The sequence below is a fragment of the Hyaena hyaena genome, unplaced genomic scaffold, assembly GCF_003009895.1.
Source record: "Hyaena hyaena isolate Hyena2069 unplaced genomic scaffold, ASM300989v1 scaffold_490, whole genome shotgun sequence".
In the NCBI taxonomy this organism is placed as follows: domain Eukaryota; kingdom Metazoa; phylum Chordata; class Mammalia; order Carnivora; family Hyaenidae; genus Hyaena; species Hyaena hyaena.
In genome coordinates, this window is record NW_024081123.1 from 764092 (window position 1) to 792028 (window position 27937).

Consider the following 27937-nt stretch of genomic DNA (forward strand, 5'->3'; position numbering starts at 1 on the left):
AGAGCTGCTTACCCAAATGCTTCAAACAGCAACGAATGCTAATTGGAAAGTCCTGCCAAAAATCTGCAAAAGCAATAATATCTGCTTCTAACATATCAACGTTGGTGGCCTCCAATCAGCTTTATTCTCTTTCCCATAAAAACACCCAAGAGATAAACGAGAATTTAATTAATTCCACTCATGGCCTTTCTCACTAATCAGAAATGCACACATCTCCTACTTCCCTAAATCTGGAAGGATCTTTATCATGTTTTATCAATTTCCCAATAACTTCAGGCATAAGTATGTAGCCAAAGATTCCACCCTAGGATGGATACATTTGAGGAGGAGCACCACAGTGATTAACTTTATGTGTCAACTTGGTTAGGCAAAATGGTGTCTAGTTTTTGATCAAACACCAGTCTAGCTGTTGCTGGGAAGGTATTTTTTGACACAATTAACATTTTATTCCTCCAGCTTTATTGGGATATAATTGACACACAACATTGTGTAAGTTTAGATGTAAAATGTGAAGATTTGATATACATATATACTGTGAAGAGATTACCACAATAAGGCTAGTTAACACCTTCATCACCTCACAGAGTTACCCCTTGTGTGCATGTGTGTGATGAGAACTTTTAAGATTTACTCTCTTAGCGACTTTCAAGAATACAATATGGTCTTGTTAACCATAGTTACCACGCTGTATATTACACCCCCAGAACTTACTCATCATATAATAGGAAGTTTGTACCCTTTGACCACTTTACATGTAATAAACATTTAAATCAGTAAACTTTGAGTAAAGCAGATTGTCCTCCATAATGTGGGTGCCTCATTCAATCAGTTGGTGGCCTTAAGAAGACTGAGGCCCCCAGAGAAAGGAATTCTGCCTTTAGCCTCAAGATGGGATCAACTCTTCCCTGGATGTCTACTTTGCTGGCCTGCCCTGAAAATTTGAGACTTGCCAGCCCCCACAATCACTTGTGCCGCTTCCTTAAAGTAAATCTTTCTCTCTCTAAATATGTATATTTAAGTATAAATAAATTAAAATTTTATATTTAGTATAAATGTATATTTATATTCTTATTTCTCTGGAGAAATCGTAATATAAGGATTATTTCCATCCTTGGAAAAACCCGTGTATGGTCATAAAGAGGCCTTGTAGGGTCTGGACTAGGGAAATGACATGGTAGAGGCTGAATTTAAGAAAACAAAGCTTGGAGCGCCTGAGTGGCTCAGACAGTTAAGCGTCTGACTTCGGCTCAGGTCATGATCTTATGGTTCTGAGCTCAAGCCCCGCATCATGCTCTCTGCGTCAACACAGAGTCCACTTGGGATCCCCTGGCCCCTCCCCCACTCACACTCTTTCTCTCTCAAAAAATAAACATTAAAAAAGAAAGAAAGAAAGAAAATAAAGCTTGTAGAAATGAGCCTGGTGGGATTCATTGGAAGCAGAAGAAGGGGAACCAGCCGATTTCATTTGCAGAAATGAATGTTTGAGACGTGGATTAGTGTGATTTGGATTAGTGCAGTACACATGGGAATTCAGAAAAAGGAGAACAGGCCGGAGCAGGGAGGCCGGTATGATGGACAGCAGACGACCTGTGAGACCTATTGTGTGCCACCGTGAGCAACCGCTAGTGAAAACAAGCATAGAGGACCTGTTCCTCTCATCCCAAATTCAGGGTTTTTAGCAGAAAAGTGGCATGACTAAATGCCAGGGTGTGTTTCTTATTTAAGAAAAAAAAATCTGTGCCCTATTGTGTTTTTGTTTTTGTTTTTGTTTATTTCAGTATAGTTAACATGCAGTGTTCCTTTACTTTCAGGTGTACAGTATGGCGATTCAACAGCTACATAGCTGAGCTTAGTGCTGGTCACAGGAAGTGTTCCCTTACTCCCCTTCACCTACTTCTTCCATTCATGCCCCTCCCACCTCTATTCTGGTAACCATGTGTTTGTTCTCTGTAGTTCAGAGTCTGTTTGTGTGTTTGCCTCTTTTTTTGTTTCTTAAATTCCACATGTGAGTGAAATCATGTGGTATTTGTCTTTCTCTGCCTCACTTATAACTCTAGATCCATCCATGTTGTTGCAAATGGCAAGATTTCATTCTTTTTTATGGCTTAATAATATTCCATTGTGGGGTGTGGGGGGGGCGGGGGGTGTGTTCTACTTTTTTATCTAGACTTCTATCAGTGGACACTTAGGTTGCTCCCATAATTTGGCTACTGTAAATGATGCTGCAATAAACTTAGGGGTGTATATATTTTTTCAAATTAGTGTTTTCATAAATCTTTGGGTAAATACTCAGTAGTGAGATTACTGAATCATATGGTGGGTCTATGTAATTTTTTGAGGAACCTCCATACTGTTTTCCACAGTGGCTATACAGTTTCCATTCCCACTAACAGTGCATAGGGGTTCCTTTTTCTCCATGTCCTTGCCAACACTTGTTATTTCTTGTGTTTTTTTTTTTTTATCTTAGCTGTTGTGACAGGTGTGAAATGATATCTCACTGTGGTTTTTTAATTTTTTAATGTTTATTTTTGAGAGACAGAGTGTGAGTGGGGGAGGGGCAGAGAGAGAGGGAGACACAGAATCTGAAGCAGGCTCCAGGCTCTGAGCTGTCAGGACAGAACCTGACTTGGGGTTCGAACTCATGAACCACAAGATCATGACCTGAGCCAAAGTCGGGCGCTCAACTGCCTGAGCCATCCAGGCACCCTTCTCATTGTGGTTTTGATTTGCACTTCCCTGATGATGAATGATGTTGAGCATCATTTCATGAGTCTCTTGGCCATTTGTACGTTTTCTTTGGAGAAATGTCTGTTCATGTTTTCTGCCTATCTTAACTGCATTATTTGTTTTTTGAGTTGTATAAATTCTTCATATACTTTGAATAATAATCCTTATTGGATATATCATTTGCAAATATATTTTCACATTCATTTGATCGCCTTTTAGTCTTGTTGATTATTTCCTTTGTTGTGCAGAAGATTTTTATTTTGATGAAGTCCCAATAGTTTATTTTTGCTTTTGTTTCTCTTGCCTCAGGAGACATATCTAGAAAACTGTTGCTATGTATGCTCTGTTGTTTTAACATCTTATTTTGAACTAGTTTTAGCCTCAGGGAAGAAAAGTTGGAAAAATAGCACATAGAACTCCTTACGCAGATTCAAATGCTAACATCTTAAGTGATCATAGTCCAATTATCAAAACTGGGAGAATAACATTGATATAATCTTTGTTAGTGATATCCAATCTGTAAGTATCTCAGTCTTTCCTTGCTGTATTAAATTCCTGGGGCTGCCATTAAAAAGTACCATAAGCCAGGTAGCTTAAAACAACAGAAATTTATTGTCTCACAGCTCTGGGGGCTAGAAGTCCAAAATCATGACATTGGCAGGGCCATGTTCCTTCTGAAATCTGTAAGGTGGGATCCTTCCTTGTCTCTCCCTAATTTCTGGTGACTTGCTGGTAATCTGGGGGATCCTTGCCTTGCAGCTATATTTCTCCAGTGTCTGCCTCTGTCTTCCTATGACTGTCTTCTTAGCGGACACTGCACAGGAGTAATCTCATCTTTTTTAAAATTTATACTTTTTATTGTGGTAAAAAGCACATAACATAATTTTTACCATCTTAACCATTTTTTTGCCTGCAGTTCAATGGTTTGAGTGTGTTTATGTTGGTCTGAAAGAGATCTCCAGAACTTCTTCATCTTGCAATCTGAAACTCTATACCAGTTAAACAATAGCTTCCCAATCTCCCTCAACACAGCAACCCCCTGACACCACCAGTCTACTTTCTGTGTCTATAAATTTGACAATTTTAGATCCTCATATAAGTGGAATCATATGGTATTTATCTTTTCCTGACAAGTCTGACCTCATCTTAACTAATTACATCTGCAATAACGCTGTTTCCAAATAAAGTCACATCCTAAAGTACTAGAGGCTGAGACTTAAAGATATCTTTTGGAGGGAAGCATGATTCAACCCATAACATTTGCTTTTCATGTCCTTGACATTTTTGAAGGGTACTAGCTAGTTATTTTGTAGTATGACTCTCAATTTGGATTCACCTGACATATTCTCATGATTGAAGTGAGAGTATACATTTTTGGTAAGAATACCAAAGAAGCGATATCATGCCCTTCTGAGTGCATTACATCTAAGGGTTTATGTTGTCAAACCATCATGTACTATGCCCCATTTTTGATAAACAGAAAGTCTCATGCAATGTGATGCTGAGGGTGGGAGAGGTAATCTCATGCCTGCTTGAAAGAGGAATCAGAGAGAAAGAACCTCAGAATCTAGAATAACACACTTGATGTTGTTACAGCTGTATAGGCTGGTGATAATAAAGAATACGATGCAGCCAGAACAGAGAGAAGAGAATGGTGTCAATACTTTCTGGCCCAAATCCATGAGGAGCACATTTATGTAGTTGAACCACTTGGGTTTATTACGTTTTCTAGCAAAAGAGAGCACAGACCATGGGAAAACACAGAGTGTCTCACTTAGAGTGTTGAAAAGAACCTACTGTAGGTTTTGGGCTTCAACTGGATGATTTGAGGAAGGGTCTGAGGAGGTGGGATTTCATCTAGATTGGATGCTGTCAGAAAATGGATGCAATTCTATGGTGTCTCAGCGGTCTGTCCATCTTTAGGGAGGGCAGACTAGAGAGGAGAAAGAACTGTAATTTGGTAATAAAGAAGAAGCAGTTATTCCTTTCAGTGAGATGGGAGATTTGGTGTTTTGTGGGTTTCATGGTGACTTTGTTTTTTGTTACTTTGTCATGGTCTCAGAGCAACCTTGATGATATTGATGTTCTATGATACGGTAACGTCCAATGGAACGAAGCTGCTCAGATGTGAGCAGCAAGCTTGAGCTTGTGAAAACATTGAGGCCGGTTCCTCGATGCATGAGCTATTTCTTCACTCCCTCCCCCTTTTCCTCAATGTCTATAGAGGTATTTAGAAAATCAGCAGGTAGCAATTCTGGCTTTATTGTGGGAATGGGTGAATGAGAGAAGTCCATGACATCTCAGGCACTGACCCCGGAATCATGGCCAGCAGACTGAGTGGACAAGCCAGCCACTGAGCCCGGGAATATGGGCGGACGGGCAGATTTGTAGGCAGGGATGTTGAGCTCAACTTCTGCCATGCTGAACTTAAGGTAATCAAGCTTTTATCATACTTTGGAAGCTGGCAGAAAGCAAAATCCACCAATATTAAAATAGCTTCTGCAACATTTGGATGGCACCTGTCAAACAAGACCTTTAGAGTATTTATGCCTTAAACTACATTTTACCCACAGAGGCAGTGCTTCCTAGGGATTTTATTTCTCATCCAAACCCTCCTTTGTACAGCCATCCTTCTCTCTATTTCACAGTTTGTAGAACACACCCCTCCTTTAGCCCCATTACTTCTTACTGCCTCTCAAAATGGAAATAAGCTCCCAATCAATTCCATTTCTCAGTTCGCCATTCACTGTGGGTTAGAACTGCCCTGGTTCATTTAAAGCCAAGGCAGATGGTCATTCATCTTTGGCAATCAATGCAAAGGCTGCCTGTCTGTTCCGGAACCACTGTCAGCTAGCAAGCAGAGAGGGGTATGTGCAGCCTGCTTAAATAAATACTAGCACTTCTCTGCAAGCCACCCACCTGCTGCCCCTTCCACTAACGTCACTCCCCAGGAGGCCAGAGGGTGTGAGACTGGTATAAAGCCTGCTGTGCAAATGCAGCGCTGGGCTTAGGGAGAGAGCTCTGAGTCTGGCCTGAGAGTCCCTGGCAGCTGTCTAGATGGCCCTTGCGGAGCTGAACGAACACTACTCGACAGCCTCCCCTAGGAAAGAGTATTTAGAAAATACGTTGGAATATTATTTCAAAGTATCTGCAGAATAGTGTCCAGCACATAGTCGGTGCTCAATGAATATTTGCTAAAGGAGGGGTGCTTGGGTGGCTCAGCTGGTTAAGCGGCCGACTTCAGCTCAGGTCATGATCTCACAGTTCATGGGTTCGAGCCCCGCATCAGGCTCTGTGCTGACAGCTCAGAGCCTGGAGCCTGCTTCGGATTCTGTGTCTCCCTCTTTCTCTGGCCCTCCCCCGCTCACATTCTGTGTGTCTCTCTCTCAAAAAAAAAATAAACAAACATTAAAAAAATATATTTGCTAAAGGAATACATGAAAGGCTTGGCTCCAAGCAGGCAGATGGCTCTTGGGAGAGCCCTTATGAGGTCTTTGGGTTTTACCAGGGTGGTTTTTCTTCTCATACAGACATGTGAGAAATAGCAGCATGATCCTAGCAGATCTACAAGAAATGAATCAGTTTGTTGAGAAACACTAAAAGATCACCAGCTCCTGGGAGGAACCTAGTTCAAATACTAAGTGCCAGGTTCTGCATCCAGAAACTGACTTCAAGAACTTAGGCACTGAGAATGTTTAAAAATAGAAACTGTCTATTGAAAATACTTTCCTGCCTGTGGCCAGGGCCACAAGAACAAAAGGGCCCTCCATTCAAATTACCTAGAACCTATTGAGTGGGTTTGGCTTCAGCATCTTGAAAGGCAGAGACCTTTCCATCCCAGGCTACCCCACAGAGAAGCATTAGAGGATGGGAGCCCCCCGCTGCAGGGAGTCAGGGTCCTGCACAGGGAATGTGGATCCCCAGTGGGGAGTCAGGGTCTTGCACAAGATTTGGGGGTCTTCTCAGAAGTCAAGTCTTTTCTTGCCTGGGGCTCCTCTGTAGAGAGGCAAACACACTGGAAAATCCATGAATGTTCCAGCAACTTTTAGGTTAGGGGTGTTCACCTAACATGGTCCAATTAGAGGGTAAAAAAAGAATGTGATACACTTCCCCCAAAAGATGTGATACATCTCCTAAAAGATGTGATATGCCACCTTAAAAGAGTACAGTCTGGGAGGTGCTGGTATGAAGGGGTCACCTTCAGGAGGGAGCCAGTTCCAAAAAGGTAGAAAGTAAGGCTTGGTGACAATTTGGAGCAGCCGAAGCATTTAATATTTCTCGATTTTTCACTGGCCTTAACCAATAGTTTCTTTATTATTTAAGCGTTTGATTCAGCATTCATTTTTAAATTCATTTTTATTTATAAGAATGACTTTTTAAAAATTATATATACTTTTAAAAAAGTTTTTAAAATAAACTTTTAATTTTAAAACAATTCTGGATTTACTGATTTAGTTATATTGTTACTTGTGACCAAGAATGCCTCAAATGATACAGCTATAGAAATATTCATCTTCTCTTGGTAAGATAAAAACGTACCAAAAAATCAGTAATGGTTCTAAAATGGGCTTTCTCATGCATATTATTAAACTGAAAGACTCAATCCTATGATTTATTGAGAATAAAGTTGGCAGCGTTTTTTTAAAGATAATTATTTATTATACTTTTATTGAAAGGAGCTTAATAATGTTCAAGAAACTAAAATTATAGTAACACATAGTTGTACCACAATAGAGTGATTTTTATTAGTAGAATGCTATAAACGTATTTAGGTAAAGTTGCAGTCATCATGTGAAATTATTTGCATGCTATAATTATGTTATAATGAACAATTTCTCATATTTCCTAATAAATTAATTGCAATTTTTATTTTTTGAAAAATTGACACTGCCTTCATAATGTGCTATACTTCAATAGTCTCAATTTGGTGGACTTGAAGTTAGGGCCACAGCAAACACCTTTATGAAGCATACAGCTTTTTGCTTCTGTTAAATTAAGTGAATGACCTGATATTTTCTAGAAGGGTCTCTTAGATAAAGTGGGCCCCTGAGCATCAAATTGCCTGGGAAGTAGTCTGGGCTTCACCATTACAAGCTATTTGATCTTGCACAGATTATGTCAGCTTTCCATGTCTTGTTTTTTTCATTTGTAAAATGGGAATAATCACAGCACCACCTCCAAAAGGTTATTTAAATTTTTTTGTCTTTATTTTATTTTATTGTATTTCTTTAAAGTTTTTAATTTATTTCTGAGAGAGAGAGACAGCGTGAGTAGGGGAGGGTCAGAGAGAGAGGGAGACACAGAATCTGAAATAGGCTCCAGGCTCTGAGCTGGTTATCAGCACAGAGCCAGACACAGGGCTTGGACCCATGAACCGTGAGATCATGACCTGAGCCAAAGTCAGATGCTTAACTGACTGAGCCACCCAGGCGCCCCGTCTTTATTTTATTTTTGAGAGACAGAGACAGAGAGTGAGCAGAGGAGGGGCAGAGAGAGGGAGACACAGAATCTGAAGCAAGCTCCAGGCTCTGAGCTCTCTGCACAGAGCCCGATGCAGGTCTCGAACCCACGGACTATGAGATCATGACCTGAGCAGAAGTCAGATGCTTAACCAACTAAGCCACCCAGGTGCCCCCCAAAAGGTTATTTTAAAGACCCGTTGTCACAACACATGTAAAAAGGTTTAAAACAATCCATGGTAATATTAAATTCTCAAGAACTATATTACCTGGAGTAATAAGGAGTCTGAGCATATTAGTGTAAAAAATTCTATCACACTGAAGCCTTACCATTTCTTTTTCTTTTTAATGTTTTATTTATTTTTGAGAGAGAAAGGTAGAGACAGCATGAGCAGGGGAGGGTCAGAGAGAGAAGGAGACACAGAATCTGAAGACAGGCTCCAGGTTCTGAGCTGTCAACACAGGCCCGACGCGGGACTCGAACTCACAAACCGTGAGATCCTGACCTGAGCTGCAGTCGGACGCTTAACTGACTGAACCAGCCAGATGCCCCTGAAGCCTTACCAGTTCTGCTTATTAGAAATGTTTTTATCATTGTATCTATGACTGCTTTAGTTTTTATTCTTTGACTACAAAAGATGAACGTTTCTCCTATATTTATATTACTTATTTAAGTTTATTTATTTTGAGAGGAAGAGAGAGTACCTGAGTGAGCAGGGGAGGGACAGAGAGAGAGAGGGAAAGAGAGAATCCCAAGCAGGCTCCGTGCTGTCAGTGTGGAGCCTCATGTGGGGCTCGAACCCACAAACCATGAGATTATGACCTGAGCCAAAATCGAGAGTTGGAAGTTAGATTGGCTGAGTCACCCAGGCACTTCCATTTTATTTTTAATGTGTACTGTCTATTCTCTTTAATATAAACCATTTTTAAAAATTTGTCTAATAGTTTAAAAGGTCTGACTTTTTAATGCATTTAGGCATTAGCATTACCGTATTAATGTATTGCCACTGTAATAAATTACCACAAATCCAGTGGTTTAAAACAACCCAAATTTATTCTCCTACACTTCTGGAAGCCAGAAGCCTAAAATCAAAGTATTGGCAGGGCTGTGTTCCTTCTGGATGCTTGACCTCAAAGAGTGGTTCTCCTTGCCTTTTTAAGCTTCTGGGGGCCACGGTTATCCTTGGCTCTTGGCCCTTTCTTACAAGGATCTTTGTGTTTATATGGGGTCACTCAGATAATCCAGGATAATCTCTCCATTTCAAGGTCCTTAATTTAATCACATCTGCAAAGTTCCTCACACAGGTTATGGGAATTAGCACATGGATATCTTGGAGGCGCAAACATTACCCAGTCTATAACAACACACATGTACTGGTTTTTCCACACACATGTATTGATCACCTGAAGGCAGGTATGAAAGAAAAATGGAGGGAAAAATTAAGGAAGGGAGAAAAGAAGTAAGGGAAGAAGGGAGGGAGGAAGAAAGGAAAGAAAAGAGAGAAGGAAAGAGAGTCAGCACCGACATTGAACGATTTAAATGCTATGGGGGCATAATAGAAACACCTGCCCTGATTCCTGGGGACCTGGAGAGTTCACAGAGGAGTGAACCCCTGAGGACCTCCTTAGAAGCTAACTCGGAGACACCAGGCATATGAGTGGGAAAAGCCATTCCTGACAAGGAGACTGAACTGTGCAGGGACAGAGATTTGAGAGAATGTTAAATATTCAGAAAAAGGCAAGCAACTTGGTTTAGTTAGAGGCTAGATAGTGCGTATGGAGTAGCTGAGGATGGCTTAATGCTAAGAAGTTAAAGGGTCCATGAGTAAAGGGGAAGCTAGTGTAAAGGCAAAGGAAGGCAAGGAACACTGATCTGATCAGTGTTTTAAACCCAGTCCCGTGGCCGGGGTAGATTGAATGACAGGAACCTTACAAGCATCTGGTGGAAGAGGGGCAAATTCCATTTATATTTCTTGTTGTGTTTTAATTGATACCTAATAAAATAAATAGAAAAGAAATGAAATAAATGATTTTGAAGTTCTTTCCTGGCCTTATTTGATCTTAGCCAAAAGACTGAGAAGTGACTAAAGTTCCTTCCTGACCTAAAGTTCTGTGGTCTCATGATTCCTATTCGATTTGTTCTCCCCATGGAGTGGTAATTCCAATACTTTAGATACTTGGCCTAGAGTAAGAAATTACATTTACTCCCAGGAAATGACTTACAAAAGATGCTTTTAGATAAGTAGCTACTAAAAAGTGTTATTAAAAAATTACTCAATTATTTTCCCCAATGTATACTCATAAGCCTTTGGATAAATTTTATTTCCTTAGAGAAGCACATTATAAAAGCAATGTCATGTTGCTTATAACTTAGAAGCAGACTGCAGACTTAGAAGAACAATAAATGTTTGTTGGTAATTTTTTTCTTAATTTTAATAAATTATTGGACTTCAAGTTTGAAGTCTAGAGTCAGGAATTAATTTCTAGAAAGATTTTTCTGAATCCTGTAAATTTCTGGGATTTATAGAACTTCTTATCCACTGCTATTTATTCCACTTCCTTAGACCTCAAATTTCCTTTAACCACTTCCACTTTCTGAGTGATCTTGAATGGGCAGCATTGAAATTTTTCTCTCCTGCCTTGAATCTCTTTCCTGTGGCTTCTCAACTGATCCCTACTTCTGCTCCTTCAGAGTGATTCTGAGGAGTGGTAATGAGGTGGATGACATGAAACAGGCTTAGAAAGGACCTAGCCTGTTATAGACATGTAATGTGTGAAATATTATCTACATGAACTTTGTATAAACTGACCACATGATCCTATGAAATATCTAAAAGCTTGTCAAGATAATGGTCTTATTAGTCTTTCATAAGTCTCCAGAATCTTTCTTCTGAAATAATAACAACTTACGACCCAACAAAGAGAGAAGTAGGCCGTGGACCCAGAGAAACTCCACGGGTTCTATCTGAGCTTTGTTTGGCCTCAAGCAGTAGTTCCTGAACTTCAGTGTACATCATCCTGCACCAAGGTCTATATCTGTGTGGAAAGCCCTATGCCTACAACTGCAAGGCCACGTTAATAATTTAGGTAGTGTTGGGGCGCCTGGGTGGCTCAGTCAGTTAAGCATCCAGTCAGTTAAGCTCAGGTCATGATCTCACTGTTCACGAGTTTGAGCCCTGCATCAACCTCTGTGCTGACAGCTCAGAGCCTGGAGGCTGTTTTGGATTCTGTGTCTCCCTCTCTCTCTGCCCCTCCCCTGCTCACACACACACGCACACACACACACACACTCTCTCTCTCTCTCTCTCTCTCTCTCAAAATAAATAAACATTTTAAAAATGTTTCTAAAAAGATGAAAAAGAAATTGTTCTTGTCTTCAAAAATATCTCACTCTAATGGGGCTATTTTTATGTAGGTTTGAATACCCTTGATTATGAATAGCTTGTCACTTGGATCAAGGTAATCAAAACTGATTTTAATGAGGTCAAAAAAACCTTTCTCAAAAAGGGGTGCCTGGGTGGCTCAATCAGTTAAGCATTTGACTTTAGTTCAGATCATAATCTCATGGTTCATGAGTTCAAGCCCCGCATCAGGCTCCGTGCTGACAGCTCAGAGCCTGGAGCCTGCTTCAGATTCTGTTTCTCCCTCTTCTCTGCCCCTCCCCTTCTCCTACTCTATCTCTCTCTCAAGAATAAACATTTTAAAAAATTGAAAACATAGGGGCGCCTGGGTGGCTTAGTCGGTTGAGCGTCCGACTTTCGCTTAGGTCATGATCTCACAGTTCGTGGGTTCGAGCCCCACGTCGGGCTCTGTGCTGACTGCCAGCTCAGAGCCTGGAGCCTGTTTCAATCTGTGACTCCCTCTCTCTCTGACCCTCCCCAGCTCGCGCTGTCTCTCTCTCTCTCCTAGAAATAAATAAAACATTTAAAAAAAAAATAAAAAATAAAAATAAAAAATTGAAAAAATAAAGTTTCTAAAAAAGAGAAATGAAGTGTTTCAATTAGGGGTCATTTGATTTGAGAACACAAACTCAGCCCGGCAAACTTGAACAACAAGGGATTTACATAAGGATTCATATGTTTCTCACAGAACACAATGGAATGGGCACAGCTGGGTCTCACCAGGGACTGGGTCTGGAAAGCCATCAGAAACTGAAGTAACTACCTTTTTATCTATTTCTGGGCTGCAAGATTCCCAATATGAGTCTTCTTTATTCTCTTTGCAGACCAGCTTCTCTGCTCACTTAACTGCGTGGAGGGAAATTTGGACTCAGTCCTCACTCCTAAATTAACTGCCTCAGTCCTTAAGTCCCTTCAAATTTCAGAGAATCCAGTTGGCTTTGTTTGTGTATTGTGGTGCTTTCTCTGGGCAAGGCTCTACCCTCTGTCCAGCGAGCAGTGGCCAGAAGAGCTACAGGGTGTGCGGAATTCCTCCTTTGAGGAGTTGGTTAAGACAGGTTCTTCTGGGAAGGGGTCTTGGGCGGGGCTGCCAAACCCACTGATGTGGCCACAAAAGAGAAGTTATTACATTTGTCACAATAACAATACAAAGCAGCGGCTCCTGCGTGGTTCTATTGGTTAAGTGTCTGACTCTTGATTTTGGCTCAGGTCATGATCTCGGGGTTCATGAGAGAGCCTGATGCACACTCTCTGCTGTCAGCACAGAGCCCACTTTCGATCCTCTGTCCCCCTCTTTCCCAGCCCCTTCCCTACTCGGGCTCGGGCTCACTTTTCTCCTCCTCCCCCCTCAAAAATAAATAAAAATTTTAAAAAAACAATACGGGGCACCTGGGTGGCTCTGTTGGTTGGGTGTCCGACTTCAGCTCAGGTCATGATCTCACGGTTTGTGGGTTCGAGTCCCGTGTCGGGCTCTGTGCTGACAGCTCGGAGCCTGGAGCGTGTCTTTGGATTGTGTCTTCCTCTCTCTCTGACCCTCCCCTGCTCATGCTGTCTCTATCTCTCTCTCTCAAAAATAAATAAAACATTAACAAAAATTAAAAAAAAACAATACAAAGTAAACTGTCGAAAAAAAGAAAGAAAGAAAGAAAGAGAGAGAGAAAGAGAGAAAGAAAGAGAGACAGAGAGAAAGAGAGAAAAAGAAAGAAAGGTGCATAGTAATAATAGGAAAAATAAAAGAACCAGTAAAACATGCAAACATGGGATTAGTGACATTTATCCAATGCAGCAAAAACAATGATTGGACAAGAATTGTTTTCTTTATTGCTAAGGTTAATCATTAGCTAATGAAAAACAATACTGGTTCTGCTTTGCCCAAATAAATGTTTAAGCTTTTTTCTGTTTAAAATTGATTTTAGGTTTTCCTTTAAATGTAATTTTTGGATTTTGTAAAAACATTGACACGATTCCAGTTCCTAACTATATAAAATCACACCTAAAGAATCGGTCTTACTGCCAACCCTGTGGTCTTTGCCCCACTGTTCCCCTCCCCCCCATACCACCATTTTTATTAGTTGGTAATTTGTCTTGGCAGCCACTCTTTTGTAAAAGAGAAGCAAACACACATGTATTTTTAGTTCCCCTTCTTTCATTCACAAAAGGCATCCCTTTTATCATTTGTGAACCTCATTTTTTTCCCCACAGGACACTATTAGCCTGGAAAGCAGTACATAACAGAACATAATTTATGTCCCTTCTTTTCTTTAAAAAATTTTTAAATGTTTTATTTATTTCTGAGAGAGAGAGAGAGAGCAGGGGAGGGTCAGAGAGAGGGAGATACAGAATCTGAAGCAGGCTCCAGGCTCTGAGCTAGCTGTCAGCACAGAGCCTGACGCAGGTCTCGAACCCACGAACCGTGAGATCATGCCCTGAGTTGAAGTCAGACGCTTAACCTACTGAGCCACCCAGGTGCCCCTATGTCCCCTCTTTTCATGTGGCTGCAAAGTGCTTTAGTGTGTGGATGACTATTCAACCAGTTCCCTCTGCTTAGTTGGCAACTTTTGCTATTCTAAGTAACACCTCCATGAATAAACTTGTATACATGTTGTTTCATCTCTGTAGAGATGTGTGTTTAGAATAGATGCCTAAAAAATGATTTCTTGGACAAGGGCAAATGCTTTAGTAATTTTGCTCGGTATTGCTAATCCTCTACAGGGGTTATGACAATTTGCATCCTATGTATGAGAGCACTTGATTCTCCACAGCCTTACCAAAGGGTCGGTGAAACTTCTGGATTTTTGCCAGAGTTTCATGTGGTACTTCCATGGAAGTTCCGATTTTCACCTGTACTTCTCTTGGCGAGAAGAGTTGATCATCTTTCATATAGGCCCTTTACCTCTTTTCTAATGAGCTGTTTAATTTTGAGGTGACTGTAGACTCACTTGCAGTTGTAAGAAATGATACAGAAAGATCCCTGTCCCCTTTGCCAAGTCCTGCTCCCCGTGGTAACGTCTTGCAGAGTGATAATGCCATGTCACAACCACCATCTTGACACACAGTCAAGTTACAGAACAATTCCTGACCTTTCTTTTTATGTGCCATTTCTAGGAGTTGGGCAAGATGGGTAAATGCATTCCATGCACTTCTCGCTCGCGTGGATCACCACGAAACCCTACCAGAAGGCTGAAAGGTGGAGGAGGAAAGAAGGCAAATGCCCTGGGGACATGGGGACTTGACAAGAAAAATCTCAGGGATGAGTTCTGAGAGGATTTTTTTCTTGCCCCTTCAGCATTCCAGCCTGGGTGCTAGGGATGCGTGCAGCCCAGAAATGCTGATTGCAGATGCCCCCAGAAGAGCCCCCCAAGAAAAGCCTGTTCACTGTAGCGCAAGCACATAGAAGAGCAAAGGCCAGCATTCCTGGCCAGTCATTCCTGTCTATTCTCCAGAAGACACTACAGAAGAACCAGGGCCCTCTTCACCCCTAAGTGGCCAAGCAGCAGTGGCCAAACCCTGTCCCCCCACTCCTCACCCCTGCCCTCTCCATGGTAGCGAGGTGATCCTCTTCCTCACAGACCCTGTGGAAACAACTCTGTGGAAACTCCCTCTTCTATATGACCTCTCCAAGACTTTGCCCATTTTTTTAATTAGGTTTCCAGGTAGCTTAAAAAATATTTAGAGGCAAAGGGGTGGCCTCCGTGAGAAGCCCCTGGCAAGCCGTTCCCTTGCTAGGCTGTAGCCTACTTGGGGGAAGGAACTGCTTTATTCGCTCTCATGTCCCCAGCACAGCAGACTGCCTGGCACAGTAAGTGTTTAATAAATGCCCAGAAATATTGGGGTTGGAGAGACGAGGAACACGGCTGCCAGAAGTTGCCAGATAGGTTAAGACTGCATAATTTCCCTATGCAAAATGACGTTTATACAAGGTCCAGGGGTAAGAGAATAAGAGAATAATGAAAGGGTAGTCTGGTTACCATGGTGACCCTGTTCCGTTAGAACAAAAGCACTTACAGGATTTTATGAAGACCGCAGCAGAGCGCATTGCCACCATGATTTTTTATGGATTCCAACAGGGGTGGTGGGAGAGACGAAGGAAGAAAAATAAGATGAAGATAGGGACAAGGGGAGGGACAACTGTGTAAAATAAAGTCCCCGGAAATCAAGTAAATACATTTGAAAAACTGCCTCAGTTAGAAATTGTTCCAGAGAAGGGGTGCCTGGGTGGCTTAGTCGGTTAAGCGTCCGACCTTTGCTTAGGTCATGATCTCGCGGTTCGTGGGTTCGAGCCCCACGTCGGGCTCTGTGCTGACTGCCAGCCCAGAGCCTGGAGCCTATTTCAGAGTCTGTATCTCCCTCTCTTTCTGACCCTCTCCTGCTCACGCTGTCTCTTTCTCTCTCTCCTAGAAATAAATAAAAATATTAAAAAATAAAAGAAAAGAAAGAAAGAAAGAAAAAGAAATAATCCCTGGGGCTCACACGAGGGTTGGAGGAGTTTGTGTTCTCATCACCTAGACTGGAAAACCTTGTGATACACAGGTNGCTGTCTCTCTCTCTCTCTCCTAGAAATAAATAAAAAATATTAAAAAAAAAAAAAAAAAAAAGAAATTGTTCCAGAGGTAAATTAACACCTTCTCTCTGGTGCTAAGTCAAACAGGTGTCTCCCGGCATCTGCTCTCATTCTTCAATCGACACAGTTGTGTCTTGTGACATTTATTTTGCCTGAAGGGGCATTTTCGCCTTCTGGGGTTTTTTAAACCTTAATAAAAATTGTCTTGGCAGTGAATTCTTCACTATTCTATTTCTCTTATACACTCATCTATATTAATTTCCTAAAGCTTGGTAAATACTTTTAAATTTTAAAAATATGTTGAGTAAAAACTTGGGCCTGACTCCCTATTCAGATACATTTGTAGGTAGGTTGAAACACATTCTGACGATGGCACTCAATAGTCCTTTTTTAAAAAAAATTTTTAATGTTTATTTTTGAGAGAGAGAAAGAGTATAACCAGGGGAGGAGCTGAGAGAGAGGGAGACACAGAATCTGAAGCAGGCTCCAGGCTCTGAGCTGTCAGCACAGAGCCTGATGAGGGGCTCAACCCCACAAACTATGAGATTGTGACCTGAGGTTAACTGACTGGATGCTTAACTGAGTCATCCAGGTGCCCCAGCATTTAACAGTCCTAATTAAGGCACTGATCCTGCTGCACACAGCTTTAAGTAGGTATGGCATAGATATTAACAGCACAGTAATTTAGAACGCTATGGTGTCCTGCCCTAACAGATGGTGAATCGTGTTGCCCGACAGAAATATTCACTCGCTGAGCACTGTGTTAGGTGCTGGGTGTACAAAAACAAGTGATACAGACCACTGCCCTCAAAGAGCTAACGGTCTTCGAGAGGAAAAGAAAATGCATAAACAATAAATGTAACGGCGGAAGACACGCTTTAACAGGGTGGTGCTGTAGGGCAGGAGTGCAAGGGGGTGAGTGGCACATTTGACGTGGGTTGGCCAGAGACTGCTTCCAGAGGTCTAGAGTCTTATGAGACATGTAGGAGACCCTCTGATGGAGGAGGTTAGAAAAGGCCGGCAGGAGTTGTTCACAGGCAGCTGGGGAAGAAAAAGGTTGCAAGAGGGATGAGAAGTGAGGTGCTGAGTTTTAGAGAGGAAAGTGGAAGACAGGTGGTTAAGGCCTTGTATGACAAGCAGAAATATTGGGACTGTTTTCTGTAGGCAGTGGGGGAACCACTGAAAGGTCCAAAGCAAGGCAGTATTTCAAAAGACACAATTTTTGTGGCAATATTTTAGAATAAAAAACGAAGGCATACCTTTGCAGTAAGACAAGACGGGGCAGGATCCAGGCAGTGGTGTAGAAACAAAGGACCATATAGATTCCAGAGGGACTTCAGAGGTGGAGCTAATATTGACTGCGCAGAGGGGAAGGGAGAGGGTGACTCGAAGATTTGGCCTTGAGTTACTAAGTGGAGGGTAAAACAAGAGAAGACTAGGCTTTGAAGGGAGATATGATCAGTTCAGCTGAGGACATGCTGAGGTTTCAGTTTCTGTGAACAAGCAGGTGGAGACGGCCCCTAAGCTGACAATGCGGGTCAGGAGCTACGCATTCTAAGCTTAGCTTAGCTTGGACTGGAGAGTCTCCTGCATGTACTTAGGGAGACCACAAAGTTAAAGCTCTTTAAGTATAAGAGATCACATGCTGTATGTGGCGACTTAAAGTCACCTAAAATTTGGGGCGCCCGGGTGGCTGAGTCAGTTAAACGTCCAACGTTGGCTCAGGTTACGATCTCACGGTTTGCGGGTTTGAGCCCGGTGTTGGGCTTTGTGCTGACAGCTCAGAACCTGGAGCCTGCTTCAGATTCTGTGTCTCCCTCTCTCTGTGTTCCTGCTCCCGCTCACTCACACACACACACACACACACACACACACACACACACACACACACACACACCACACACTCTCTTTCTCTTTCTCAAAAATCTAAAATTTAACAAAATTAGAAATCCGGTTCCTTGCTCGCACTAGACACATCTCAGGTGCTTAACAACCACATGTGACTAGTGGCTACCAGGCTGGACAGCACAGTCACAGAACACTTCCGTCATCACCAGACATGCTAGTAGACAGTGCTTGTCAGTGGTCCTAGAAAGTGAGTTACTGACCAGAGAGGGGAGAAGGGAGAAAGAATGGAAGGCAGAGGAAGAAGGGTCTTCCAAGAGAACTGGGACCACGATAGGTGAAAAAGCCAAATCCAGAAGCCAAGGTAGGAGAGAAAAGGCAGTAGAGGCCCCTGTGGACATGTAACTTCTCCTGACGCAACACTGAGAGAAGCTACAAGTTCCTACATGACACCCATAAGGGAAATATCCTAATAGGTGCTTCCCACATCATCTACCTAAAACCACACAACCTTCTGAGGAAACGGAGCCTGATTCCCATACGCTGTCTTTCTTGTCACGACTATTACTGCTAAAATTTAATTGTGCACCTCTGCCAGTCTTATGAATTGTTTACTTACATTATCATGTGGAGGGTAATCACTGACTTCATTTCCTAGTAGAATCAAAGAATGCAGTATCATTCTTAAAATATGATCCAAGAAGGGCACCGTAGTGGCTAAGTTGGTTAAACGGCCGACTCTTGGTTTTGCCTCAGATCATGATCTCACAGTTTGCGGGTTTGGGCCCCGTGTGGGGCTCTGTGCTGACCCTGTGGAGCCTGCTTGGGATTCTCTTTCTCTCTCTCTCTCTCTCTCTGCCCTTCCCCTGCCCATTCTCTCTCTCAAAATAAATAAACTTAAAAAAAAAGATCCAAGAGCACGAAAGAAAGGCTTGTTAGCCTTGAGCTGAAACTGACTTAATTTAAGCCAGGTTTTTGCTCACCATGTCAGGCACTGTGCTAAGTGCTTTGTTAGGATTGGCTCATTGAATCTCTCCAGCAAATCCTCGGATAGTTCCTATGATCCTCAACTGAAAGATCAGGAAATTGAAGACAACAGGGATTTAAAATTTTGCTAAAATTTCACAGCTAACAATAGGGGATCTCTGAATTCAAACTCAGATCAGTCTGATGCCAGAGTCTTTGCTTATAACCACTGCCTTCCACACAGTCCTGTGAAAAGTTAACTGCAAATCCTCACGATCAGACGTAGACAATTATCTCAACTATCCTTCTGAAGCACAGGGTTTACTGTTAAGAAATATTCTGCACCTTGGGAAAAGCTTCTTTACAAAGATACTCGATTGGCCTAATACTGCATTAGGGAATACAAAACCAATGTTTACAGAGGGCACAACTGAGCACCTCATTTGACAATATGTAGGTTTTTCGGTTGTTTCCATATCTATTTTACCCACAAAAATGATAAATTCCATGAGTGTAGGTAATGTCTGATACTTCTTAGAGAGCCTACAGAGCACAGACTTCAACTGATGGCATTAGGAAGATTAAATAAGCAATGAATTCAGGTCCACGAAACTGTGTTATAGGAACATGCTGAGAAACATACACATTCTATTTTTATTACTTATATATTTTTCTTTTTGAGAGAGAGAGAAAGAAACAAAGTGTGAGCAGGAGAGGGGCAGAGAGAGAGGGAGACAGAATCCAAAGCAGGCTCCAGGTTTAGAGCTGTCGTCACAGAGCCTGATGGAGGTTCAAGCCCACGAACCAGGAGATCATGACCTGAGCTGAAGCCGGACGCTCAACCAACTGAGCCACCCAGGCTCCCCTAGATGTTTGTCTTTTAATTGTAGTATAATTTTGAGTGCTGTAGCACTGTCTTTTCTGAAGTCACTTACATTAAGAGCAATACAGTGTATGCTCCTCAAGAACAGCTTTCTCTAAATAAAACAGTTTGGGTCCAGATGATCTCTGCAACCCTAAATCCTTACGTTTAAAGACACAACAGAAACATACACATACAAGATCATTAAACTGAGTGGACATGCTTCCACAGAGAACACCAGAGGTGTTAATACCAGAGGTAGGAACCTGGGGCAGACTAAGCCAACTCAACTTTATGGCTTTGCATGATTTAAATGACTAAATGATTATATGATTCAGTGATGGGCTTGATTTGTGACACACAGTGTCAATATCCCAGCAGCTCATACTAGGCATAAAAATTAATAATATTTAGAATTGATTACAGAAACAATTTAAGTTGAGACAAATCATGATCTCACAATCCAGGCCCAAATATAAATCTAGTCCCTAGGTTTATTTGCCTTAAAGGTCTTCAATACTACTCAGGACCTGAGAAACAAGAAGGGGATTGACCACAACACACCAGCTTAATTTACTCAAGTTGTGTAGGTAGAAGAAATGTTAAAAAAAAGATTTCTTTAAGAATATTCATTTTTGGGGCGCCTGGGTGGCTTAGTCGGTTAAGCGTCCGACTTTCGCTTGGGTCATGATCTCACAGTTCGTGGGTTCAAGCCCCGCGTCGGGCTCTGTGCTGACTGCCAGCTCAGAGCCTGGAGCCTGTTTCAGTCTGTGACTCCCTCTCTCTCTGATCCTCCCCTGCTCACGCTGTCTCTCTCTCTCTCCTAGAAATAAATTAAAAAAAAAAAAGAATATTCATTTTGATACAACAGATTGCCAACTGTACTGATGAAGAATATTTAAATATCACTGTGTCTTTTCTGAGTTAAAGGCTATGAGGAGATCAGCAAATGTTTATTTAGCTAAAACTGTTCCAAAGGCAGGCCCTGTGGTCGCTTTCTGCTTTTGTTGCAATCCCAGGGCAGTCAAGGTATTTATCAACAATTCACTTCAAATTTAAGAAAATAAACACAATAACAACCCCAGAAAGCCCCCAAAAAGTTCCTGAGCGAAAATAACTACAGTGTCACATGAAGTCTTTAGAACATTATATTTCATAAAAGACAATGATAAAAAAGTACAAACATTTCCATGAGAAGCAAAAAAAAAAAAAAATGAGAATACAAGATTACTAGCATTTATTTCAGTGCATTTATGTAGAAGCCTTTCAGATCTAATAAATAAAATAATCTTAAGTACACTTCCTCTTTCCGATAAACCTCACTATGGCCATGTTAGATCTCTCAGTTGGCATACTTGCAAATACAAGGCAATAAATCTAGAGCACTAATTATTTGTCTAAAAAGTACATACAGAAATATAAGAGATATAAGCAAAGGCCAAACAAAATGACACAAAGTCTGCTTTCACTTATAGGAGGCTTGCAAAAGAAGGAGAGTTTTGTATTATTTTTCCATTTTGTCTTAAAATGGATATATTTTGGTTGGAAAAGGAATCTAAACAAGTTTTTAATACACAATCATGTGTTCGCATGACACTGTAAATAAGTTTTCTTATTGAATACTTTTTCACAAAAGACAAACAAATTTAAATGTAGATTTTAAAAAATACTCATATGTATGCTTTCCCCTCTCATTTCTACAAACAGATCCATTAATCATTACTTCTGTCTGGGGTTGAAAGGCACTATGTCACTTTCCCAGTAGTGCCACGGGGACCTTGTAATAGCGCCATGTCCACATACATGTTTCTTGACTTTGAAACTAGGGAATACAACAGAGAAGTTATCAGAGGACGTCTTCATAAATTTTGAAAGGTTTCAACTTGCTTGACTGGATTTGTTCAGAAATAAATATATATTTTCTGTAGACATACCTCTCATTGCACTTGATACAGAGTAGGTGATCAATACATGTTCACTAATAAATCCACCAAACATAATGATAGAGAATTTGCATTTGCAACATACTTGTTAATTTTTATGGAATGGATTTATTTTCATAAAATAAAGATAACTGAGCAAAGTGTATATATCAGCCTTATGGAAACATATAAAAGTCATTCTTTACAGGCAAAAATCAATTTTAGGTGTGCACTTAAACAACAAAACAAAAAGGAAAAAACATAAAGGAAACTAATGAGATGATTTTCACGGGATGACATACCATATTCAAAACAGAAGAAAGCTAAATAATATGGCTTACTCATAAAACAAAAATTGCTATTAGACTTCCAAGAAAATAAGGCAGATACTAGTAGAACTGAGTTCTCCTGAAACTGTAAAGTGTGTATCAAAATGAAGATTCCAAAATGTGGGCAGCTTCACTTTAAAAAGCAAAATACATGTTTTACAAACAAGACTTAGAAACAGCCCTAATTTTCCCCACAATTAAAATACATAAGTATTAAAAAAAATATTTAAGCATTACAGGATTAATTATGCTCTTATGTCCTTCTATCTTGTTAGTGGTCACAAATGTTAACATTCCCAACCGACTTGCATTTCACCAAATTAAAAAAACTACATTGGCTATGAGACCAAAATGAACAGATACACAAATTAAGAACAAATCTCTTATTTTTTAGAGGGTTTGATATTTTTGTTTTTTTGAGTACCACCAAAAAAAAAAAAAAAAGAATGGAAGGTAAATATTTTGGAAATATTTCTAAGAAGTAAGTGTGGAAACTTCTGCTTGGTATCATAAAGGGAGAGCGATCAGGTTTTTCAAAGCATAAGAAATTCAATTATCTTATGATTTGGTTTGTGGTCGTTTGTATTACCAAGATTGCCATAAAAAAATGATACTTCCCAATTAAACTTAAACCTGAGATACATAACTCTATTTCTGTTTTAGGGGAACAATCCATGAGGCAAATACTAGCCCAACATCCCTCACAGATTTCTTTTGCCCGTCATTGTTTTTGAAGACTCACTTTAGAGATATATACTGTTTTGTTTTAAATTTGTGAAAATGTTAAGATATTTTGTTGACTATAGTTTATAATTTTCAAAGTAACGATGCTGTTTGGTTTGCCGTGAAAACTTCACCCAACTTTACGATAAAGCAATACACTGGGTTTCAGGTAGTAACAACTGTTCTCAGAGCAGTGTCCTATAATATCAATGCATTTAAAGAACTGATTACATGTTTTAAAATAATTCTACTAAACTATGCTTTCAGTGAGGCAATTTTAAGAACACCAGAAATGTAATTTCTTAAAAGTGAAAAAAATATATAGTTCTAATAAAACTGGCCAACATTGAAGGTTCCCTTCAAAACTTGAAATTCTATGAGTCCTAGAATTAAACTGAAAACTTGTTTTTATCTACTAAGCATTTATCTTCATAAAAATAGAACATTTAATTTCTTATCTAATAGTATAATTCATTTGTATATTATAAGTACTACTGGGTTTTCCATAGCTCATTCTTTTTAAAAAAATCGTTCTGATTTTTTCTTAAATGAAAATTGTTTTTTGGCTCTTCTGAACTAGAAATAATAAAAGTGCTGTTCACTGTGAATAAAAAAAAATAGAGTGTACACACACATACAACCTTGGGAACATTTTTTGAGGCACAAAATCCGTGACAATTACGCCAAAGATACATGAAAGACAGTAAACATAAAGAGGTCCTTTATATCATGTTACATCACAACGTTTAAGATTTCCTTGGTAATACTCATGCATGTGCATAAACAATATGGCTGTGATTTAGCAAAATCTGATGAAATTGCAAGCAAGGAAAAAAACAGGTAATCCTGGTAGGAAGAAGAGCTGTTTAACTCCTTTCTTCTTACCCTTTAGAACCCTAAGAAAGCTGTGACTTCCACACAAGAGGCTGAAGGTCTAAAGCTCAGAACTAGTGTTAACAGTTTACTGTTTTAGTTGACTGTCAATTATTGACAGTTCCTTCATTCCACACAAGGGTTAACCTTTGTTTAGTGACATAAATTCGCATTGTTTTTTTCCATGCAAATAAAAAGGTCTATAAAAGTCCAATAAAGGCATAACCAATTACATGCAAAACTGCAACACATCTTTTTCAACAACTTGAACACATTAATTTACGTCACATATATACAAAACAAACATGTTTAAACAGAAATAGAGCATTCTCTTGAATTAAATTATATATTTTAGTATAAAAGTGTTCTCTTTGTAGGGAGGCTCTCTTAACTTCCAGACTTCGGGAATGGCATTGAGTCTCTGCAGTGCTTGCCATGGGGGAGTGTCTCAGAGTCCGGGATGGGTGACAGTATACAATCTCGCACTGTAAACACAAAGGACTGCTGGCTCTTCTCACAGATCAGAGAACTGTGACACGTCCACTCGCCGACCTCCATTTAAAGGACACGCCAAGTCTGTGATCCAGCACTGCGGTCTAGCTTGCCATGAGAGCAACCTCTTCTAATAGTCTTCAATTGGAGCTAACTCGGGCATGAGGTTTACAGATATATTTGTATACAACCTATCCACCAGTATTTTTGGCGTATATATTAAATTGTTCAACCCATCAATGTACTGGCGCTCTTTTGAGTATCTTAGTAATTTATACCTAGAGTGTTAGAGAAAAAAATGAAAAATAACAACAACATGTTTAAAAGAAAAAAACTGATGATGAATATGCTTAAGGTCATTCTTGTAATTAAAGCATTCAAAGCTTTTTACAATTTTAATTCTTCATGCATAATTAAAAATCCTTCTAAACCAGAGCACCTGGGTGGCTCAGTGGGTTAAGCATCCGTCTGACTTCAGCTTGAGTCATGATCACACGACTTCACGGGGTTGAGCCCTGCATCAGGTTCTGCACTGGTAGTACGGAGCCTTCTTGGGATTCTCTCTTCCTTTCTCTTTGCCCCTCCCCCACTTGTGTTGGCTGTCTCTCAAAATAAATAAACTTAAAAAAAAACCTTCTAAACCATTCTAAATTAGCATTTTTACTAGCCTTAAAATGCCTCCTGAAAAAATTATTTTGCACACTTACAATTTCGACATCCTTAAGAAATAAAATATTTTATGTTAACATTTTATGAAATGATATGTTTTACGTTAAGGAAACAGTTTTTATTTTTATTACTTTTTAAATTTTTATTTATTTTTGAGAGAGAGAGACACAGAGAGAAAGAGAGAGAGAGAGGGAGAGAGAGAGAAAGACAGTATGAGTGAGGGAGGGGCAGGGAAAGAGGGAGACACAGAATCTGAAGCAGGGTCTAGGCTCTGAGCTGTTAGTACAGAGCCTGATGCGGGGCTCAAACCTACGAGAACATCACCTGAGCTAAAGAGCTGAAGTTGGATGTTTAACCGACTGAACCAGCTGGGCGCCCCCAGGAAATAGTTTTTATATAAATGGTTACCTGGGCTTTTTATTATAACATAAACACATATGTATATCTCTTTCCTTTATATAAAGAAAAATAACATCAACAGACAATTCCCTAGAGAAGATTTTTTTTGGGGGGCGGTGCAGTGCTTTTTTAAAAAATCCTTCATACATTAAATAATTTTGAAACCTTGTTATCTGAAAGTAATATTAAACTTACCGTCCTAAAAACTGGACTTCACCTCGATGGTGATGAGGAATAGATTTGTATTTCCCCAAGTCTCCCTCTGGTCTTGTTACATTATATCCAGCATAGTGAACTCTACAATACAGGGAAATAAAAATATCAAGGAATAAAATCTGACATAAAATTGATTATGTTGAGTTCAATTTAAAATGCAAAAGAGGGGCACCTGGGTGGCTCAATCAGTGAAGCATCCAACTCTTGATTTTGGCTCAGGTCATGATCTCACAGGTGTGAGACTGAGCCCCACATCAGGCTCCGCACTGGGTGAGGAACCTGCTTGGGATTCACTCTTCCCTCTGCCCCTTTCCCACTTCTGCTTTCTCTCAAAAAAAATTTTTTTTAATGCAAAAGAATGCAATCATTACAGAGTTGTCAATTTCAGAATGCATTCTTTTTTTTCCCTTCAAATTTGTATTTAAATTCCAGTGAGTTAGTATGCAGTGTAATATTACTTTCAGGTGTAGAATTTAGTGATTCAGCACTTACATACAACATCCAGTGCTCACATCACAAGAGCCCTCCTTAATACTCATCACCTATTTCACCCACCCCCCACCCACGTCCCCTCTGGTCACCATCAGTTTGTTTTGTAAAGTTAAGACAGAAGGCACTCTTAATGAAGAAGGGTAAAACACAACATAGGATTTAAGAACCTCAAATTTTCCATTCCCCAAAATCTTTTACCAGAATGGCAAAGTGCAATTTAACTAATATAACAGGAAATTTACAGAAACTCTATTAAGCAGTTTGTACCTCAACCTACCTATTCCAAAGGTCATCATCTTCTCCTCCCCATCCCCAGAAGGCGTTAGGAAATCCATTGATCTTTTTAAATTGTTCCACTGTCAGTCCACTTACACCACCAAAAAACTCTTTATATGGAAGACTAAAAAGAAAGCAGAATACAGCATTCTGAAAATGAAATCAAAACAATTTGCCACATATAATCAAGTTTTCAGTCTTATATGTGCTTTGTGAAACACACTCTTATTTCCCATATAAACAACTGTGCTGATTAAGTCATATCCTGGGAAACGTAAAGTGTACCAAGAAACAAAACATTTTTATATTCTAGTGAAACATCTAAATGTGTGAGGTAAAATGCAAAATAAGATACTTGTGATAACTGCAATTTAATATTCAATATTGTTACTTTGGAAGACTTAAAACCCAGTGTTCAAAAACTGTATGAGATTTCCACATCAAAGTAAACTTGCTTATATACATCAATAGTGGTTCATGCAATGTTATATGCTGTTAAGCTAATAGAATGTCCTAAACGAATTGAATTTAATTATAAATGTGTTATTTATTACAGAGACTGGGATAAATATAAATTAGTAAGGACAGCTCTAGAACTTAATTTTGAAATGACTAGTTGCCTGTTGTTATAATAATTATACCTGCTTGGTATGATATCCTACTACTCATGGGTATTTACAAATATAGAGGCAAGGTACTAGTATATATAAATAAATACTAATATATATGTATGAATGTACTAATATACAGATGAATGACTTTTTATTGAGATATAATAGACATATAACACATTGTATTCATTTTAGATGTATGACATAATGATTTCACATGTGTATATACTGGAAAATGATTACCACAATAAATCTAGCTAATATACATCACCAGACATCGGTACAAAATCCTTCGCTTTCTTGTGATGAGAGCTTTTAAGACCTATTCTCTTAGCAACTCTCAAATGTAGAATACAGTACCATTAAGTCTAGTCACCATGCTGTACATTACGTCCCAAGATTTATTTATCCTACAACTGACCATTTGTATCTTAACTCCCTTCAATCACTTTGCCTAACCCCCCACTTCCCGCAACCACCAATCTGTCCCCTGTACTGTGAGTTTGGTTTATTTTTAGATTCCACGTATAACTGAGATCATACAGTAATTGTCTTTCTCTGAGAAATGACCACACAGTACTTTTAAATTTGGATTTTATTTTCCTTACCTTTAACTCATATTTCAAGGAATTCGTCAAATTAAGTTGTTCATTTGCATACTGGTTTTCTGATCTCAAATTAGCATCCTTAGACTTAGCTCTGAATAAACTCCTGTGGCCCCAAAGTGCTATTGGGAAGCGGCCTGCCAGACTCCCCACAGAGGCCAGGTCACTGTGGAGGGCCCATAGGGAAAACAGCTTGTGTAAATCAAGACAAGGGAAATCTGGCCAGGACTACAGCACAGCTGCCTCAGACAAAGGGAGAGAGCAGATCTCAATTTTTTGTTGGAGGGACTCTGCCCTCATTCCCTGCGGGGAAGAAGGGCTGTGTGCCAGTTGAGATCCTGGGCGGCCAGAGAAGACGAGAGAAGCAACTCCTACATGGAACTCATGGGTTGCAGGAGAAAGCAACCTTGGCCCCACCATGGGCCGAAAGCACCCAAAGACAATACAAGCTATACGGACTCCAAAGACAATCACAGTGTCCCAGGAGACTGCACAGGCTCACCCTTGGGAAG

At 40.1% G+C, this 27937-nt stretch overlaps 1 protein-coding gene across 3 annotated transcripts in view; it reads right to left on the reverse strand.

The window, feature by feature from the left end:
- Positions 1 to 20948: 20948 nt before the first annotated feature.
- The window catches only part of B4GALT6 (beta-1,4-galactosyltransferase 6), a 66266-nt gene continuing 59277 nt past the window's right edge, over positions 20949 to 27937 (reverse strand). For all 3 annotated transcript variants that reach the window (XM_039254442.1, XM_039254444.1, XM_039254443.1), the window contains 3 exons: positions 26211 to 26333; positions 25421 to 25522; positions 20949 to 24435 (listed from right to left, as the gene is read on the reverse strand). In XM_039254442.1, the coding sequence (XP_039110373.1) occupies positions 24288 to 24435; positions 25421 to 25522; positions 26211 to 26333 (373 nt within the window). In that variant the 3' untranslated portion in view covers positions 20949 to 24287. The remainder of the gene's footprint in view (positions 24436 to 25420; positions 25523 to 26210; positions 26334 to 27937) is intronic.